The sequence below is a fragment of the Bubalus kerabau genome, chromosome 4 (genome assembly GCF_029407905.1).
Source record: "Bubalus kerabau isolate K-KA32 ecotype Philippines breed swamp buffalo chromosome 4, PCC_UOA_SB_1v2, whole genome shotgun sequence".
In the NCBI taxonomy this organism is placed as follows: Eukaryota; Metazoa; Chordata; class Mammalia; order Artiodactyla; family Bovidae; genus Bubalus; species Bubalus kerabau.
Window position 1 is genome coordinate 38,139,650 of NC_073627.1, and position 18,504 is coordinate 38,158,153.

Sequence of the window (18,504 nt, forward strand, 5' to 3'; positions counted from 1 at the left end):
AACTGACTGAAGAAGTGGAAAATCGAAATTGGACACAGCAGATAAAGAGGGTGAATTGTAATTAAAAAACTGCCCCCACCCCACCAAAATGAAAAGCGGAGGCTCAGATGGCTTAAGTAGTGTTTACCATATGTTCAAAGAATTAACACTAATTCTTCTCTAACTGTCCTAAAAGTAGGCAGAAAGGGACCTTGCCCTCCTGATCCATTGCTTCCAATTCAGGAGGCCTGGGCTTGATCCCTGATGAGGGAACTAGATCCTACATGCCACAACCAAAACATACTGCTTGCTGCAGCTAAGACCTGGTGCTGCCTACACACACACACACACAGACACACACAGTCACTCAGTTGTGTCCGACTCTGCGACACACACACAGTCACTCAGTTGTGTCCAACTCTGCGACCCCATGAATTGCAGCACACACACACACACACACACTCTCTCTCTCTCTCTCTCTCTCTCTCTCTCTCTCAGTCACTCAGTTGTGTCCAACTCTGCGACCCCATGAATTGCAGCACGCCAGGCTTCCCTGTCTATCACCAACTCCTGGAGCTTGCTCAAACTCATGTCCATCAAGTCAGTGATGGCATCCAATTATCTCATCCTCTGCTATCCCCTTCTCCTCCTGCCTTCAATCTTTCCCAGCATCAGAGTCTTTTCCAATGAGTCAGTTCTTCGCATCAGGTGGACAAAGTATTGGAGCTTCAGCTTCATTCCTCCCAATGAGTATTCAGGGTTGATTTCCTATAGGATTGATGGGTTTGATCTCCTTGCAGTCCAATGGACTCTCAAGAGTTTTCCCCAACACCACAATTCAAAAGCATCAGTTCTTCAGCATTCAACTTTCTTTATAGTCCAACTCTCACATCCATACATGACTACTGGAAAAACCATAGCTTTGACTAGACAAACCTTTGTCAGCAAAGTAATGTTTCTGCTTTTTAATATGCTGTCTAGGTTTGTCATAGCTTCCCTTTCAAGGAGCAAGAGCAAGCGTCTTTTAATTTCGTGGTTGTAGCCACCATCTGCAGTGACTTTGGATCCCCCCAAAAATAAAGTCTGTTGTTGTTTCCCCATCTATTTGCCATGAAGTGATATTGTAGTAGAAGAGGGGCTTCCCAGGTGGCACTAGAGGTAAAGAATTCACCTGCCAATGCAGGAGACATAAGACATATGAGTTTGATCCCTGGGTTGGGAAGATCCCTGGAGAAGGAAATGGCAACCCACTCCAATTTTCTTGCTGGAGAATCCTGTGGACAGAAGAGCCTGGAGGGCTACAGTTTTATGTGGTCACAGAGTCGGACACAACGGAAGCAACTGAGCATGCATAGTAGACAGAAGCACTTGCATACTCATTTTGAGAGGCTAGTATTATCCTGATATCAAAACAATATGGACATTACAAGAAGAAAGCAAAACCAAGAAATTACAGACCAGTATCCCAATATAGCTGCATAAATCCTCAGCAAATTACTAGCAAGCCAAATTCAGCCGCACATAAAAAGAATTACACAGGGCAGCAGTAGAGAGACATAGAGAACAGACTAATGGACATGGGGAGAGGGGAGGAGAGGGTGAGATGTATGGAAATGCATGGAAACTTATATTACCATATGTAAAATAGACAGCCAATGGGAATTTGCTGTATGTCTCAGGAAATTAAAAACAGAGACTCTGTATCAACCTAGAGGGGTGGGATGGGGCAGGAGAAGGAAGGGAGGTTCAAGAGGAAGGGGATATATGTATACTTATGGCTTATTCTTGTTGCGATTTGACAGAAAACATAAAAATTCTGTAAAGCAATTATCCTTCAATTAAAAAATAAGTAAAATTTAAAAAATTCCATGCATGACTAAACAGTATTTATCCTAACAATATAAAGTTGGTTCAGCACCTGAGAATCAGTTAATGTAATGTACCACTTTATTAGGATAAAAAACAAAATATGATCTTCTCTAAAGCATTTGACATAGTTCAACACCCTTTTATGGTGTTGAACAAAAATTCCAGACTAGTAGTAGAAGGAAACTTCCACCTGATAAAGGGCATCACAAAACCCCGTAGATAGTTATCTTTGTTGTTGTTTAGTCACTAAGTCATGTCCAACTCTTTTGTGAGCCCATGGACAATAGCCTGCCAGGCCCCTCTGTCCATGGGATTTCCCAGGCAAGAATGCTGGAGTGGGTTGCCGTTTCCTTCTACAGGGGATCTTCCCAACCCAGGATCGAACCCAAGTCTCCTGCATTGCAGGTGATTTCTTTACCATCTGAGCCACAGGAATGTTAAATGGTCTAGTAACTGTAAAATAGTCTTTCAGTTTCTCAAATGGTTAAACATGAGAGTTACCATTTGACCCAACAATTCTACTCCTAGGTTTATACAAGAGAAGGGAAAACAGCCATACATAGACTTCTATGTGAATTTCCATAGCAGCATTATTGATAGTAGTCAAAAAGTCAGAAACAACCCAGATATCCACCAACTAATATGTGAATTAACAAATAGTTTTTGTTTTCCTCCATAAAAAAAAATGAAGTACTTAGATTACAACATAGATGAACTTTAAAAAAATTATGCTAAGTGACAGAAGCTAATCACAAGTATGTATGGTTCCACTTATATGAAATGTTCAGAATAGGTGATAGGGATAGAAAGAAAGTGAAAAGAAACTAAAGAGCCTCTGGATGAAACTGAAAGAGGAGAGTGAAAAAGCTGGCTTAAAACTCAGCATTCAAAAAACGAAGATCATGGCATTCGGTTCCATCAATTCATGGCAAATAGGTGGGGAAACAATGGAAACAGTGACAAACTTTATTTTCTTGGGCTCTAAAATCACTCCAAAATCACATGGTGACTACAGCCATGAAATTAAAAGACGCTTGCTCCTTGGAAGAAAAGCTATGACCAACCTAGACAGCATATTAAAAAGCAGAGACATGACGTTACCAGCAAAGGTCCATCTAGTCAAAGCTCTGGTTTTTCCAGTAGTCATGTATGGATGTGAGAGTTGGACTATAAAGAAAGCTGAGTGCCGAAGAATTGATGCTTTTGAACTGTGGTGTTGGAGAAGACTCTTGAGAGTCCCTTGGACTGCAAGGAGATCCAACCAGTCCATCCTAAAGGAGATCAGTCCTGAATATTTTTGGAAGGACTGAAGCTGAAACTCCAATACTTTGGCCACCTGATGCGAAGAGTCACTGGAAAAGACCCTGATGCGGGGCATGATTGAAGGCAGGAGGAGAAGGGGACAACAGAGGATGAGATGGTTGGACGGCATTACTGACTTGATGGACATGAGTTTGAGCAAGCTCCGGGAGTTGGTGATAGGCAGGGAAGCCTGGCGTGCTGCAGTCCATGGGGTTGCAAAGAGTCGGACATGACTGAGCAACTGAACTGAGGGATAGAAAGTAAATTAGTGGTTGCCTAGAACTGCAGAGTTGGAGGGTTGGGGAAGTGATAAAGAGTACTGGATTTCTTTATGGGGTGATTAAAATGTTCCAAAGTTGATTGTGGTTATGGTTGCAGAAGTCTATGCATATATTAAAGCAATGAGCGATCACTGCACACCTGTTAAAATGGCTCAAATATAAAACACTGACAACACCCAAAGCTACTGAGGTAGAGCCACAGGAACTTTTATTCATTGCTGATGGGAATGCAGAATGGTACAGCCACTTCGGAAGGCAGTTTGGCAGTTTCTTATAAAACTAAACATACTCTTAGCATATGATTCAGCTGTTTTGCTCCTTGGTATTTACCTAAATGAATTGAAAATGTACATCCATGCAAAACCTGCACAGAGATGTTTATAGCAACTTTATTTATAATTGCCCAAACGTGGAAGCCACCAAGATGTCCTTCAGTAGATGAGCTGATACACTGTGATACAGTGGAATATTATTCAGTGTGAAAAGGAAATGAGCACTCAAGTTATGAAAATTCATAGAGAAATTGAAACGACAACGTGTGTGAGTTTCTGGAAAAGGCAAAACTATGGAGACAGTAAAAAAAAAAAACAAAAAACTAAGTGGTTGCCAGAGGTTAGGAGGATAGGAGAAATGACTAAGCAATACAGAGAGGATTTTTAGGCCAGTGAAACTTTTCTGTATGATAAAGAGTGGTGGCTACATATCATCGTACAGTATCCTAATGTAAACTGTGGACTTCAGCTGGCAAGGATGTGCCGTTGTAAGTGCAGAGATTGTGATAAATGCACTGCTGTGGTGGGCGATGTTAACAGTACAGGAAGTTGTACCTGAGGGGGCAAGGCATTTATGGGAACTCAGTACTTTTCTGCTCAGTTTTGCTATGAACCCAACATTGATCTTTAAAGTTTATTTTTAATTAAAAAAATCTGGTATTTACCTCAGAATAGTAAGTTGTAGAATGCAAACTGGTGGTTGGGACAAGATTACCTGTGGCTGTATGGTGACTGGGTCTGAATGATTGGTACCTGAGGCTTTAATGATCATTTTAATATCTGGGAAGGCAGATCCGTCCCTCCACTTTATTCAAAACTGTGATGGGCTTTTAAAATTATTTACTGTGGGAAATGTTAGGCATATGTAAGAGTAGGCTAAATGTTATGAATAATGCTGTATTAAACAGTTTATTATTGGTGTGAGAATAGACAAATAGGCCATATTTCTAGAATAGAGGCTTCATAATCAGACCCTCATATATGTGGAAATTTGATACATGACATAGCATTATAAAATTGGGGAGACTGGGGCAAGGGTTTAGAACAAGGGGAAGATCTGTATAGAAAAAGTAGATTCCTTGCTCACACCTAAATGCCCATGAACTGTGATAGCTGATCTATTCATATTGTGGTATTGCAATTAATGAATGAGGTAGTTGCATGTATTAGCAATCTCAAAAACTGAGAGATGTGAGTAATTGTAGTAGAATACTGTGTTACAAGAGCAAAGTATTAGTATCATCAAATGAAGTGTCTTGTTTAGGTCCTAATCCAAGCAAATTTTCAAAAAGACATTTTTGTAGCAGTTGGAGAAATTTCACAAAGATTGAGTATAAGATTATATCAAGTAGTTGTTAGGTGTGACAGTGACACTGTTTATATAAGAAAGTACCCATGTTTTTAGAGATGCATGTGTGGTGTGTTAGATGAGGTAATACAGTTTCTGAGACTTACTTTTGAAAAAAGATAGCTTAAATAAATGGCAAAATCTTGATAATTGGTGATAGGTATGTGGAAGATTGGTGTAATACGATACTCTTTGAGTTTGAAAATCTTCATAATTATATATGCAAAAGAAATTGTTCTTTATTAATAACTTGTGCTGTTGGCTACCATATTTGAAATGCTTTGTTACAAAAATTTTTTTAAGTTCTCTTTGTTTCCTGGTTTAATTATACACATACATATCTATTTACTGTATATATTATATATCATATATAATAAATAACCTATGTCTTATCTAAATATTTACAAAGTAAGTCAGGAATGAAATTTGATCCACTCTTCCTCCAGGATTTCTACACTGCTTTTAACTATGAGGAAACATGCCAAAATTTGTATTTAGGTTTAATATTTATTTGAAGTTTTTCTATTTATAGTGATAACTTGGTAGTGAATAGCCCTGTGTAATTTTCGGTAAGTCAGAAGTAGCGGGGATAATTAGCATGAAGAGGTGTTAGGTATATAAACTGGAGCCTTGACAGAATTGTATTAATTCCTCAGAAATTAATAAGCTATTCCAGAAGTAATGCTTTTTATTTCACATTTTATGAAATAGCACTTAGAAGAGAGCATTGATATACACACCCACATACACACACCTTCAGTGGTTTCATGTGTTTATGTAAGTTTCTGGGTCATTCCCAGTCACACACCTACCACTGTTTCTTAGATATCCAGCTTGCCTTCAAGATACTTTAGATAGTTACTTTCTGCAGCTAATGTTCTTATATCTGCCTCTGGCTAATGTTTCAAAATATTTTAATAGTGGTGACAAAATGATGTAAAACTGATGTTGAGCGAGTACAGATTTCTTACATGACTTCACTTAAAATTAGTATGACTAGTTTTTTTCCTGTTACATGACCTACCAAATTGTTAGTCATTTCTTACGGTTGTTTGATAATGTTGAATATCTTTACAACATTTAAAAGTTCTATAATTGATATATCTATTTGATTTCTTCAAGTACTTAGACTTTATGCAGACAAGTGTTCCCGTTATTCTGGCTTGAGGGCCGTGTGCTTCCCTTAAAGTTACACAGCAGGTTAGTGGTAGTCTTAGATCTTAAATTATTTTTCCACTGGTTGAGGTAGTTATTGTGCTCTGTAAAGGCAATTGATGATTTTGCAAAGATGAAAAGGTCTTCTGCATAAATATTTTTTATAACATTTAGATGGCAAAAGACATAAAAAAAAGTTGAGACAAACAGCAGCAGACTGGGAAAAGTTTTGTAAGATAAAATAGGAGTAATATCCAGTGTATGTAAAATATCATCCCAAATTAGAAGAAAAATTCATCAGAATCACAGGTAAAAGATATCACCAAAGAGGAAATACGTCACTAATAAATATATGAAAAGATGTTCAACATCTCTGTTAATAGGGAACTATAGATGAAAACTCACCATTTTCTATCCATGATACAGACAAGGACTTTAAAAAAATGAAAAAGTGGTTTGGTGTAAGAAAACAGAACACCCATGTATACTGTTGTTCATCTTTTTTTGAAGTCAATTTGGGCAAACAATTGTGCTGCTGCTGCTGCTAAGTCACTTCAGTCGTGTCCGACTCTGTGTGACCCCATAGACGGCAGCCCACCAGCTTCCTCCGTCCCTGGGATTCTCCAGGCAAGAACACTGGAGTGGGTTGCCATTTCCTTCTCCAATGCATGACAGTGAAAAGTGAAAGGGAAGTTGTTCAGTTGTGTCCAACTCTTAGCGACCCCATGGACTGCAGCCTACCAGTCTCCTCCACCCATGGGATTTTCCAGGCAAGAGTACTGGAGTGGGTTGCCATTGCCTTCTCCAAACAATTGTGCTATTTAGGCTTAAATCGTGTAGTAGGCACATCAGATCAACTTTATATTTAAGATGTAGTAAGTGAAAGTCACTCAATCGTGTCTGACTGTTTATGACTCCATGAACTATATGCAGTCCGTGGAATTATCCAGGCCAGAATACTGGAGTGGGTAGCTATTCCATTCACCAGGGAATCTTCCCAACCCAAGGATCGAACCCAGGTCTTCCGCATTGCAGGTGGTTTCTTTACCAGCTGAGCCACAAGGGAATTGTAGTAAAGGGGTGCTGAAAAATTTATCCCAACTTTAAAGAAGGCTTAACCTAGTAACTGCCATGTACTCTGGCTTTCATTTCTCTTTTCCACCAGGAAAGTCCTTAACCATTTCTTGAATTGTGTTTCAATAAATTGTTTTACCATTACAACAACTTTCTGAGGTGGTTATTTTTATTCCAGTTTTGTAGATGTGGAAATTGAGGTTTGAGTTTAAATAAGTTTATTTAGCCAGTAAGTGGAAGAGCCTCAGTTTAGCTCTAAAAATATGGCTTTAATCGCTCTTTGGTTACATAGTTAATAATTAATTGATTTGTGAAACCCAGCATACTTTATATCTTACCTTAATTATTAAAATGATTTCATTTCGTGAGTCAACATTTAAAAATGTAATGCTTAATTTCTTCATTGGAATGTTAACATTATAAACTTAATGCTTTATTTCTTTGTTGGAATGTCAGCCTGATAAAGGTGAACTTTTCATTAATGGAAAGTCTTTTACTTTTTTGCCCCAGAGGATCTGAAGAGGCAAAATGCAGTTTTACAAGCTGCACAAGATGATTTGGGACATCTTCGGACACAGTTGTGGGAAGCCCAAGCAGAGATGGAAAACATTAAGGCCATTGCCACGGTGTCTGAGAATACCAAGCAAGAAGCTATAGATGAGGTGAAGAGACAATGGAGAGAAGAAGTTGCTTCACTTCAGGCTGTTATGAAAGGTAAAGATAAAGACAATTTTATTTTATCATTTTCTAAGATAACTGATTCTGATGACTGAGAACATTTGCAGAAGGTCTTAAAATATATCCTGAGTTTCATTTGTGGCTTTATGTATTACTGTTTCTAAGATGTACTGTCGTATTCAAAATAAAAGGGAAGCCAATGAAATCATAAATGAATATATCATCTGTATCTTTAACAAATTTAATGATGGAGAATTATGATGAGAGTGTTACAAATGAAAACTGTAGTTCATTATAAGATTTAAAGCAGGGCTTCAAAACAGATTCTCTTATAGGAGACCAGCCAGTAATGTCAATGAATGAAGCTGTGTGGGCACAGGAAACGTGCTGAACTGGAGAGACCTCCCATGCAAAGAGTAAAGTTACTATTTATAGTTCCATCATATCCAGTGTTGCCATATTTTTACATTTTAAAGAAAAATTTGGATTTTTATGTGAAATTTTCACTCAGTCTGTGAGGTAGAGTGGCCTGTGAGTTAGAATGGGCTTTATGAGCTTCTTGCTGGTGACTGTAGATCTAAAGGAAAAGTAGTGGTTTAATCTCGATCAGCTGTTAGCGCCACCTGGGATGTCCCATACTTAATTACTTCTTGCATTTCTGAAAAAATGATAATAAAATAAGCTGCCTCCTGAATCTTTGGGTTCCTGGAATTAGTTTAGTTAATAATATAAGTGTGAAATAGTGGTTACTTTTTTCCCTGTCTTTGCAGTTATGTGTCATTGTTGCCTTAGTACTCTTTATAAGAAGGCAAGTAAGACTAGCACTGTTTCTGAGTGTTTGGCTGTCATCTAGGGATTACTCTGAACCTCATGTTACAACCAACCACAGCAGCTTGCCCAAATAAGAGTTCATTTTCTCACAGGAGAAGTTCGTAGGTAGGTAATCGAGGGCTGGGTACAGTGGTTCCTGATGTCATCAGTGTCCTAGGCTCCTTCAGTTCTTCTCTTTCTTCATCCTTAGCATGTCGTTTTCAACTTCATTTTACTTTGAGGCTGAAAAAATAACTGCTCCTCCAGTCTACCTCAGTAAAGCAAAAATTTTCGAGAAATCTTCAGCATATTTCCCCCTTGTCCCCCCCCGCCCCCACTCAGTTTATAAAGGTTTCTGGTTATACATAACTACCAAGACATCTAGAAATTCTAGATTTTAAATTGGGCCATTGATTTCTGGATCAAATTTGGGGTTTTATTAGTAAGAAAGAAAAAAGAGTGGAAATTAATGGACAACCAGCAGTGTTTATCACATTTTAGGATTGTATTGAAGATAGTCATTTTATAAAGACTATAGAATTTGTGTCTCACTTTAGAATCTTGGGTTATAGTAAAACATTATGTCCCTTTTCTCACACTTTCATATATGTAGTTGTATTGGAGCAACATGTTATGTTTGTCCTGGGAGTCATAGAGTTTTATCTAAGAACATAGATTTTAGAATTGGTCTTAGGTTTGAATTCTAGCTCTGTTTCTTTCTAGTTATGAGACATTGGCCAGAGTATTTAACCTTTCCTAAGCTTTTTCTCATCTATAAAATAATATGTGGCACAGGTTTATTCTGAAGATTAGAGATGATTTAAAGTCCTTAGGAAAGCTTCTATGTGTAGTAAGAACTGGAAATGTTAGTTTAGTGTTTTTAGTGAATTAAAAGATTTCTAGAAACTAGGCTTGCTTACCTTCTTTATATAACTACTTTTAAAATTTTAGTGTGCCAGCTCATTTTTTCCAGAATGCTTAGACATGAAATATTTGGTGATGTTTTGTAGAAACAGTTCGTGACTATGAGCACCAGTTCCACCTTAGGCTGGAGCAGGAGCGAACACAGTGGGCACAGTATCGAGAATCTGCAGAGAGGGAAATAGCTGATTTAAGGAGAAGGCTGTCTGAAGGTCAAGAGGAGGAAAATTTAGAAAATGAAATGAAAAAGGTATGGAGGAATGTATTCATCTGTAGAAATATTTGAATCCAAATATGTTTCTGGTAATGCTTTAACTAATATTGTTATGGTAATAGAAGTTTTACTGTTTTGTTTTCTGTTAGAGAAATTATTTGGGCACAGACCTAAATAGACTACTAAATAATTTTATGACCTTCCCCCACATTTATGTATAGGTAACTCTCTCACCTTGCTTCCATCTCATGAGGCCTGTCCTGACCACCCCATTTGACATTGCAACCTGCCCATCTCCCTCCCCCACCTACCACAACTTGCTCGGATCTTATTCTGATTTTTCTTTTTCTATTGCACCTGCTGCTGCTGCTAAGTCGCTTCAGTCATGTCTGACTCTGTGCGACCCCATAGACGGCAGCCCACGAGGCTCCCCCATCCCTGGGATTCTCCAGGCAAGAACACTGGAGAGGGTTGCCATTTCCTTCTCCAATGCATGAAAGTGAAAAGTGAAAGTGAAGTCGCTCAGTCATGTCCGACTCTTAGCAACCCCATGGACTGCAGCCTACCTGGCTCCTCAGTCTGTGGGATTTTCCAGGCAAGAGTACTGGAGTGGGGTGCCATTGCCTTCTCCGTCTATTGCACTTATTTCCTTATAATATACACTGAGTTCTCCTATTTGGTATGTTTACTGTCTGCTGCCTTTTTCTGCTCACTAGAATGTGAGCTTCATGAGGGTAGGAGTCTTTGTTTATTGTATATCCTAAATGCTTAGGGTAGTGTCTTGCTCATAGGTGCTTAGTAAATATTGCTTGAATGAGTGTCGTTGCTTCGTCTCAACTGAAGCTTGAGAACAGGTGTTAAGTTTTCCTTCTTTCTCAATATACTGTGGTTCCAGTGTGATGTATGTACTGCATATTATGCTTGAACATTTTTACTGTAGATGCCTGAAAATAGAGCAACTAAAATAGAAGATGGAATATTTTATCATTGAGAAAATTTAAAAAGCTTTTTGGCCAGTTTGATTATGTAAACTTTTATTTTTCAATTTTTAAGAAATTTGTATTGGTATATAGTTGATTTACAATGTTGTATTAGTTTCAGGTGTACAGTAGAGTGAATCAGTTATGCATATTCAGATACCCACTTTTTAAATTTAAGATTCTTTTCCCATGTAGACCATTATAGAAACTTTTGCTTTCTTAATTTATATACATATGTATATTTGAAATCACATATAAGATAGTAATTAGAATTTGATTTTTTATTTTCAGTTGAATTAGCCATAATCTTCATTCATACAAGGACTGCTTTTATATATTTAGAAGTTTATTTAATTTTTTTTATAATGTAAAAATCATATGAGAACCCAACACCCAGAACAAAAGTCTGAACCTTGAGGAATAGTTATTTGCATTGTCTTATTTCAGGAGAAGATTGTAGTTCAGCTTCTTCATGAGGATCTAACAATGTCTCACGATCACTAGTCAGTCATCTACCATAGTTAGCCACAGTAGACAGTCTTTAGTTCTTTCAAGTCTTTTGAGATGAATTCATAGTTAATGCTATGATTAGATATTTTATTCTGAGCCACAGTACCATTCACATGAGGATAGTTTTCTTCATTCTTCTAATATATTAATAAGAGACATCCCTGGTGGCTCAGTGGTAAACAATCCGCCTGCCAATGCAAGAGATATGGATTTGATCTCTGGGTCAAAAAAATCCCCTGGAGAAGGAAATGGCAACCCACTCCAGTATTCTTGCCTGGGAAATCCCATGGACAGAGGAGCCTAGTGGGCTACAGTCCATGGGGTCACGAAAGAGTCGGACATGACTTAGCAACTAAACAGTAACAACAATAGTATATTCATAATCATGATTTCCACAGTCCACTTTTTATCCTTTTAAAAAGTTTTTTATTTTTTAAAATAAACTTTATTTTTTAGAGCAGTTTTTGATTTATAAAAAAATTGAAAATACTAGAGTTCCCATATCCTTCACTCCCAGTTTCCCTTGTTAACATCTTAATATTAGTATGGTACATTTGTCACAGTTAATAAATCTATATTATTTTTAACTAAAGTCCTTTTCTTTGTATTCAGATTTCATCAGTTTTTACCCAAGTCCTTTTTTCTGTTTCAAAATCACATCCAGGATACCATATTACATTCAGTCATGACTCTTAGTTTTTTCTTGACTGTGATAGTGTCTTAGATTTGTTTCTAATGACCTTTCTGTCATTTAAAAAAGTCATCTTTAAAAGTTTCTTTTTTTGATATGTGTTGCTTGGAATTGTGAGGTCATCTATGCATTAATAAAAGACTCAATCTGTATTAAATTCGTTGTTGTTTTTCTCCTTTTTTTCCCCTGGTGATTTTTATCAGCAGACCTCTATAAACATCCCAAATTAGCCTTGACTGAAGATATTTTAAGCTCACATGTCTTTTCCTAACAGGACTTAGTTCAAAATAAAATAAATGATGAAATTACTTTGCAAGCACTGGGAAACAAAGTATGTCACTCTTTTTTGAGAGATATCAGTTGTTTTTTTTAATCTTCACTCACATTTCTGCATAGGTAATATTTTCCGTATCTCAAGCACTTTAGGAAGCTTGGGTTGGTTTAAATTCAGTGAATAAGATTAATTTTCATTTTCACTAGAAGGGAAAAAGCAAACTTTTTGAGTCGGTCTTTGTTTCTGTATAAATATACCTGTGTGTATAAAGTGAAAATTAAATTTCTTACCAATTTATTAGTTTATGGATGTTTGCTTTTAATCTGTGTTTTTGAGAATGAAGGATGGTAAACACCATGGCTTTAGGGGTTATTCTTTGAGTTTGTTTCATTTAGATGTCAAAAGTAAAATGATAAATATTCTGTTTAAAAATTTAGGTTGAAGCCCTTTTATAGAAACATAATTTTCTAATATTTTAGGAAATAAATGTTCTATTTTTATGTTAGAAAATTAGTCCTTTCTGTATTTGTATATGTATTTAATTTCATAACCAGAATTAAAAAAATTAAAGTATTTATTATATGAGTTTTTATATATATATTTTCATCTCAGTTACTCAGCTAGTTAAAAAGTCACATTTGTGGTTGCTCTCACTTTCTGAGATGACCACATTCTGTCTGTGGAATGTATAATCTATCTAAATAAACCTGCTTTCACTTTCCAAAATAAACAAAAATTCAAGTTTGTCATAGTGAATCCATTTTCCTACTTATTCCTGAATTCTAAATGAAATATTTGATAAAGCTGTGATTATGACTTGATATTCAAAGTAATGCAGCATTTAAGAGTAAGACATAGTTCAGTTTTGTGAGTGCTCATACAGTGTCTGCTAGACCTATTATTTCTTAGAAAAGTGATAAATTGGTAAATTGTGACATTTAATTCTCTTCAACAGGCCCAAGAGGATGCTGAAAAACTTCGGTCTGTTGTGATGCCTATGGAGAAGGAAATTGCAGCTTTGAAAGATAAACTGACAGAGGCTGAAGACAAGATTAAAGAGCTGGAGGCCTCAAAGGTTGTGAAAAGTTGTAATCCATTTGCTTGGAACCAAAGTTCTGCCCTTATGCTTTGAGCAAAATTAGAATACTGAGGGAGTAAAAACTGTATTTTAGACTATGCATTGTCAGAATCTTGCTTGCTTTAAAATGCAAGAAAATGCTTGGAGATGATTTTGCCTTTATGGATATTTAAAATAATGACAATAGTGTTGCTTTTGCTGCTTCATTATGTAGTCAGTGTTTATCTTCCTATCAAAATAAGTATCACTCACTTTGAAGGAAAATAAGTTGTTCAAAGGTGACTTTGTTTCCTGACATCAGCCCCAGAATCAATCTTTTAGAAATTATGTAGCTGGAGTGCAGCTGGATTTGTTGGCTATAAAGACCCAATAGAAAAAAAATAAGATTTGTTGATATGCAGATCCAAATCTCTGTCCACCGGTTATTAATTATTTACAATAAAATGTAGTGAAGGTAAAATGTCTGAAAATGAAAAAAATTAACTCATGGGAGAAGGAATTGTCAAACATTTTAATAATTAAAAAGTAGGAAAGAAAAAATTTAGAGGTAGTAATCAAAAGCACTATATAGGAGTATAGAAAAAAATGTAGGAGTGTAGAAATGGGTGTATTTCAGTATCAGTAATTCTAGTGAATGTAAGCTGATAATTACCTACTAAAAGAGACTGGATTTTAAATTTATAATGTAATATAAATTTATATTGCTTGTAAGAGACATACCTAAAATAAAACTACAAGGTAGTATTGAAAAAAAGAGATATTTAAAGCTATGCCTCGTAAATTTTAATCAAAAGAAAGTTGATACAGTGTTTATGAAGCAGGATGAAAGGAAAAAAGAATAAAGAGGGACCCTTTCTAATTAATAATCCATCAATAAGATACAACACTCATACGCTTGAATGCATTTACATAGCTTTGAAATATGTGACTAAAAAGTGACAATTAAAAGAATTATTCACAATCATAGTAAACGATTTAAATTGTCCTTTAGCAAATGATAGTGTAAGCAGAAAAAATATTAGTAGGGATATAGGAGTTTTAAGCAACTTGGTTAGTAATTTAGATGTGAGAGACACAGAATCCTGTCCTTAGAGAGAGAAAGACTATTTTATATAGTAGTAGAGCATAATAGTTTAAGAGGATAGTGCATGGAATAAAGTATTGTTATTTTTAGGTACATTATACTTTTCATTGTCACAAAGAAAGAGTCATTTTATTTTGAAGATGTGTTATGCAATGGAGAAGGCAATGGCACCCCACTCCAGTACACTTGCCTGGAAAATCCCACGGACGGAGGAGCCTGGTAGGCTGCAGACCATGGGGTCGCGAAGAGTCGGACACAACTGAGCGACTTCACTTTCACTTTTCCCTTTCATGCATTGGAGAAGGAAATGGCAACCCACTCCAGTGTTCTTGCCTGGAGAATCCCAGGGACGGGGGAGCCTGGTGGGCCGCCGTCTATGGGGTTGCACAGAGTAGGACACGACTGAAGCGACTTAGCAGCAGCAGCAGTGTTATGCAAATCCAAATCTCTGACCATGAGTTATTAATTATTTACAATAAAATATAGTTAAGGTAAAATGTCTGGAAATGAAAATAACTCATATGGGAAAAGGAATTGTAAAATATTTAGAGTGATTTGATTTTTTACTTAAGAATCTAAAAAAAAGAATAATAGTACAAACAGTATGAGTGGAAGGAAGTAATGCAGATAAGAGCAGAAATTAGTGAAATAGAAAAGCAAAGGGAAAATTGAGAATGTAAATATAATGGAAAGAAAATGGAAAAACAAATAGGAAAATGGAAAAACTTGTCAACCTGATAAGACTAATCAGGAAAAACAAAAAGACTTAAACCATTAGAAATGAAGCAGGGAAATAACTACAAATCAGTCAAGACTTAAAAAAAATAAATACTGTGAGCAATGTTACAGCAATAAATTTGAAATGAAATAAGATTGATAAAAATCTTCTTATAAGAATTAGCCAATATTGTCTCAAGGTATAATAGAGTGGAAAAGGTCAGTTTTCATTCCAATCCCAAAGAAAGGCAATGCCAAAGAAGGCTCAAACTACTGCACAGTTGCACTCATCTCACACGCTAGTAAAGTAATGCTCAAAATTCTCCAAGCCAGGCTTCAGCAATACATGCACCGGGAACTTCCAGATGTTCAAGCTGGATTTAGAAAAGGCAGAGGAACCAGAGATCAAATTGCCAACATCCGCTGGATCATTGAGAAAGCAGGAGAGTTCCAGAAAAACATCTATTTCTGCTTTATTGACTATGCCAAAGCCTTTGACTGTGTGGATCACAATAAACTGTGGAAAATTCTGAAAGAGATGGGAATACCAGACCACCTGACCTGCCTCTTGAGAAACCTATATGCAGGTCAGGAAGCAACAGTTAGAACTGGACATGGAACAACAGACTGGTTCCAAATAGGAATAGGAGTATGTCAAGGCAGTGTATTGTCACCCTGCTTATTTAACTTATATGCAGAGTACATCATGAGAAATGCTGGGCTGGAAGAAGCACAAGCTGGAATCAAGATTGCCGGGAGAAATATCAATAACTTCAGATATGCAGATGACACCACCCTTATGGCAGAAAGTGAAGAGGAACTAAAGAGCCTCTTGATGAAAGTGAAAGTGGAGAGTGAAAAAGTTGGCTTAAAGCTCAGCATTCAGAAAACAAAGATCATGGCATCTAGTCCCATCACTTCATGGGAAATAGATGGGGAAACAGTGTCAGACTTTATTTTTCTGGGCTCCAAAATCACTGCAGATGGTGATTGCAGCCATGAAATTAAAAGACGCTTACTCCTTGGAAGGAAAGTTATGACCAACCTAGATAGCATATTCCAAAGCAGAGACATTACTTTGCCAACAAAGGTCCGTCTAATCAAGGCTATGGTTTTTCCAGTAGTCATGTATGGTTGTGAGAGTTGGACTGTGAAGAAAGCTGAGTGCCGAACTGTGGTGTTGGAGAAGACTCTTGAGAGTCCCTTGGACTGCAAGGAGATCCAACCAGTCCATTCTGAAGGAGATCAGTCCTGAGTGTTCTTTGGACGGAATAATGCTAAAGCTGAAACTCCAGTACTTTGGCCACCTCATGCAAAGAGTTGACTCATTGGAAAAGACTCTGATGCTGGGAGGGATTGGGGGCAGGAAGAGAAGGGGACGACAGAGGATGAGATGGCTGAATGGCAATCACTGACTCGATGGACGTGAGTCTGAGTGAACTCCTGGAGTTGGTGATGGACAGGGAGGCCTGGCGTGCTGCGATTCATGGGGTCACAAAGAGTCAGACACGACTGAGCGACTGAACTGAACTGAGCTGATGTAGTTAATACCTATTAAAGAAAGTGAATTTATAGTTGGAATCTCCTTATCTCCTGTTTCCTTTCCTCCAAAAGACATTAGACTCAATTAGTTTTGCAGACAAGTTTTTTCAAACCTCTCAGAAAAAGAATCCTTATATTTTACCAACCGTGTTAGAGAATAGAAAAAGAGGGAAAGCCCTCAACTCATGAGATTTATATAACTTCATTGGAAACAAACTCACTAAAAAGTATTAACAAAAAATTGTAGATCTATCTCATTTAAGAATACAAAAACAAAATTTTTCAACAGAGTAACTAAAAAAAAAAAAGGCAAAAAGGACATCATGATCCAAAAGGGATCGTCTGGTGGTTAAAATTGTGTTCCTGATGCTGGGGACACAGGTTTGATCCCTAGTCAGGGAACTAAGATTCCACATGCCACCTGGTGCAGTGTGTGGCCAGAAAAAAAAGCGGGGGAGATCTTTCCAGTAATTTAGGATGATATATCACCAGAAAATCTATTATTTTTGTGTACCACATAAAGAGATTATAGGAGAAATGTAATATATTCATCTTAGATTTAGAAAGGCATTTGATAAATTTAAACACTGTAACAATAAATAAAGTGCTGTTTATCAAACCTTCAGCAAACCTCAAACATCATGGTGAATGTTTAGCAACCTTACTGTTAATGACAGGAGCAATATGAGGAAACTCGTGCTCAGTGATTTTGTTTAGACTGCTTATGTGGTCCTAGATGATACAGGAAGACACGGTAAAGAAATGAAGCATAGCAAGTGGAAAGAAAGCGGTGAAACTGATTTTTTTTTTAATGGGAAAGCAGTAATATATTGGACATACTGCATTTCCTTTACCCTCAACTGAATTACCACCTCTCCAGGTGATAGGGAAAGTACCTGATGACAGATCAGCCCTTTGTCATGCTTGGTTAGTGCGTTTCTGATTGGCTGACAGCCTTCAGCAAAGCATCAGATGGCAGCTTAAACAATCATTTAGTCCGTGAAGTGAAGATTACTGAAAACAGATCAGCCAGCTATTTCAAGTTGGAGAAATGGGAAGATAAAAGGCATAAATATGACCTTGAAAGTGAAATGAGACATAACCATTTGAAAAAGCTGAAAGTTACATAGCCAAAATTTAGGATGGACAATTTATAAGGAAGGGAAGAGCAAGTGATTCTTACGTGGGGCAAGATTACAATTTATTTTGGTTATTGATATTGTTTAAGGTATTAGGCTATATTGTTAATACTTGAATATTATAGTTAATTATTTAATAGAAATAAGACACTTAAAAAAAGATGTGATTTTTAAAAGTACTCTGCACTTGCCTTCAAGTGTCTGTTTATTATGGTATGAGTTTATTTTTTCCATCATGACTTCCCCTTTTTTCTTTTCATGAATTTATGCCTATGAAAATGTCTCCTTTTTGTAAATTTAAAGCATCTGGAATTACCTCGCCAGAAATTAAAGAAAAGCAAATTTACAAGAGTATGACACCATTTTTATATTTAGGAAATATACTGATTAAAAACAACAAAAGTAAAAAACCCACAGTAACCTGGGTTCACTGAGTATGTAATAAAATGAGCACATGTGTGTATTGCTCAGGAAGCAGAGATTGGAACCACCTTTTTAAAAGCTAGGTACAAAGATGTTATGTGTAATCTCAATTGCATATTGACTTTGGTGATGATTATGGATAATGTTTACTATTAATTATTGT

The 18,504-nt window shown here is 36.7% G+C and overlaps 1 protein-coding gene across 6 annotated transcripts in view; it reads left to right on the forward strand.

The window, feature by feature from the left end:
• RABEP1 (rabaptin, RAB GTPase binding effector protein 1) overlaps positions 1-18,504 on the forward strand; it is a 98,804-nt gene that overhangs the window by 41,640 nt on the left and 38,660 nt on the right. For all 6 annotated transcript variants that reach the window (XM_055576802.1, XM_055576799.1, XM_055576800.1 and 3 more), the window contains 3 exons: positions 7,791-7,994; positions 9,779-9,939; positions 13,314-13,433. In XM_055576802.1, the coding sequence (XP_055432777.1) occupies positions 7,880-7,994; positions 9,779-9,939; positions 13,314-13,433 (396 nt within the window). In that variant the 5' untranslated portion in view covers positions 7,791-7,879. The remainder of the gene's footprint in view (positions 1-7,790; positions 7,995-9,778; positions 9,940-13,313; positions 13,434-18,504) is intronic.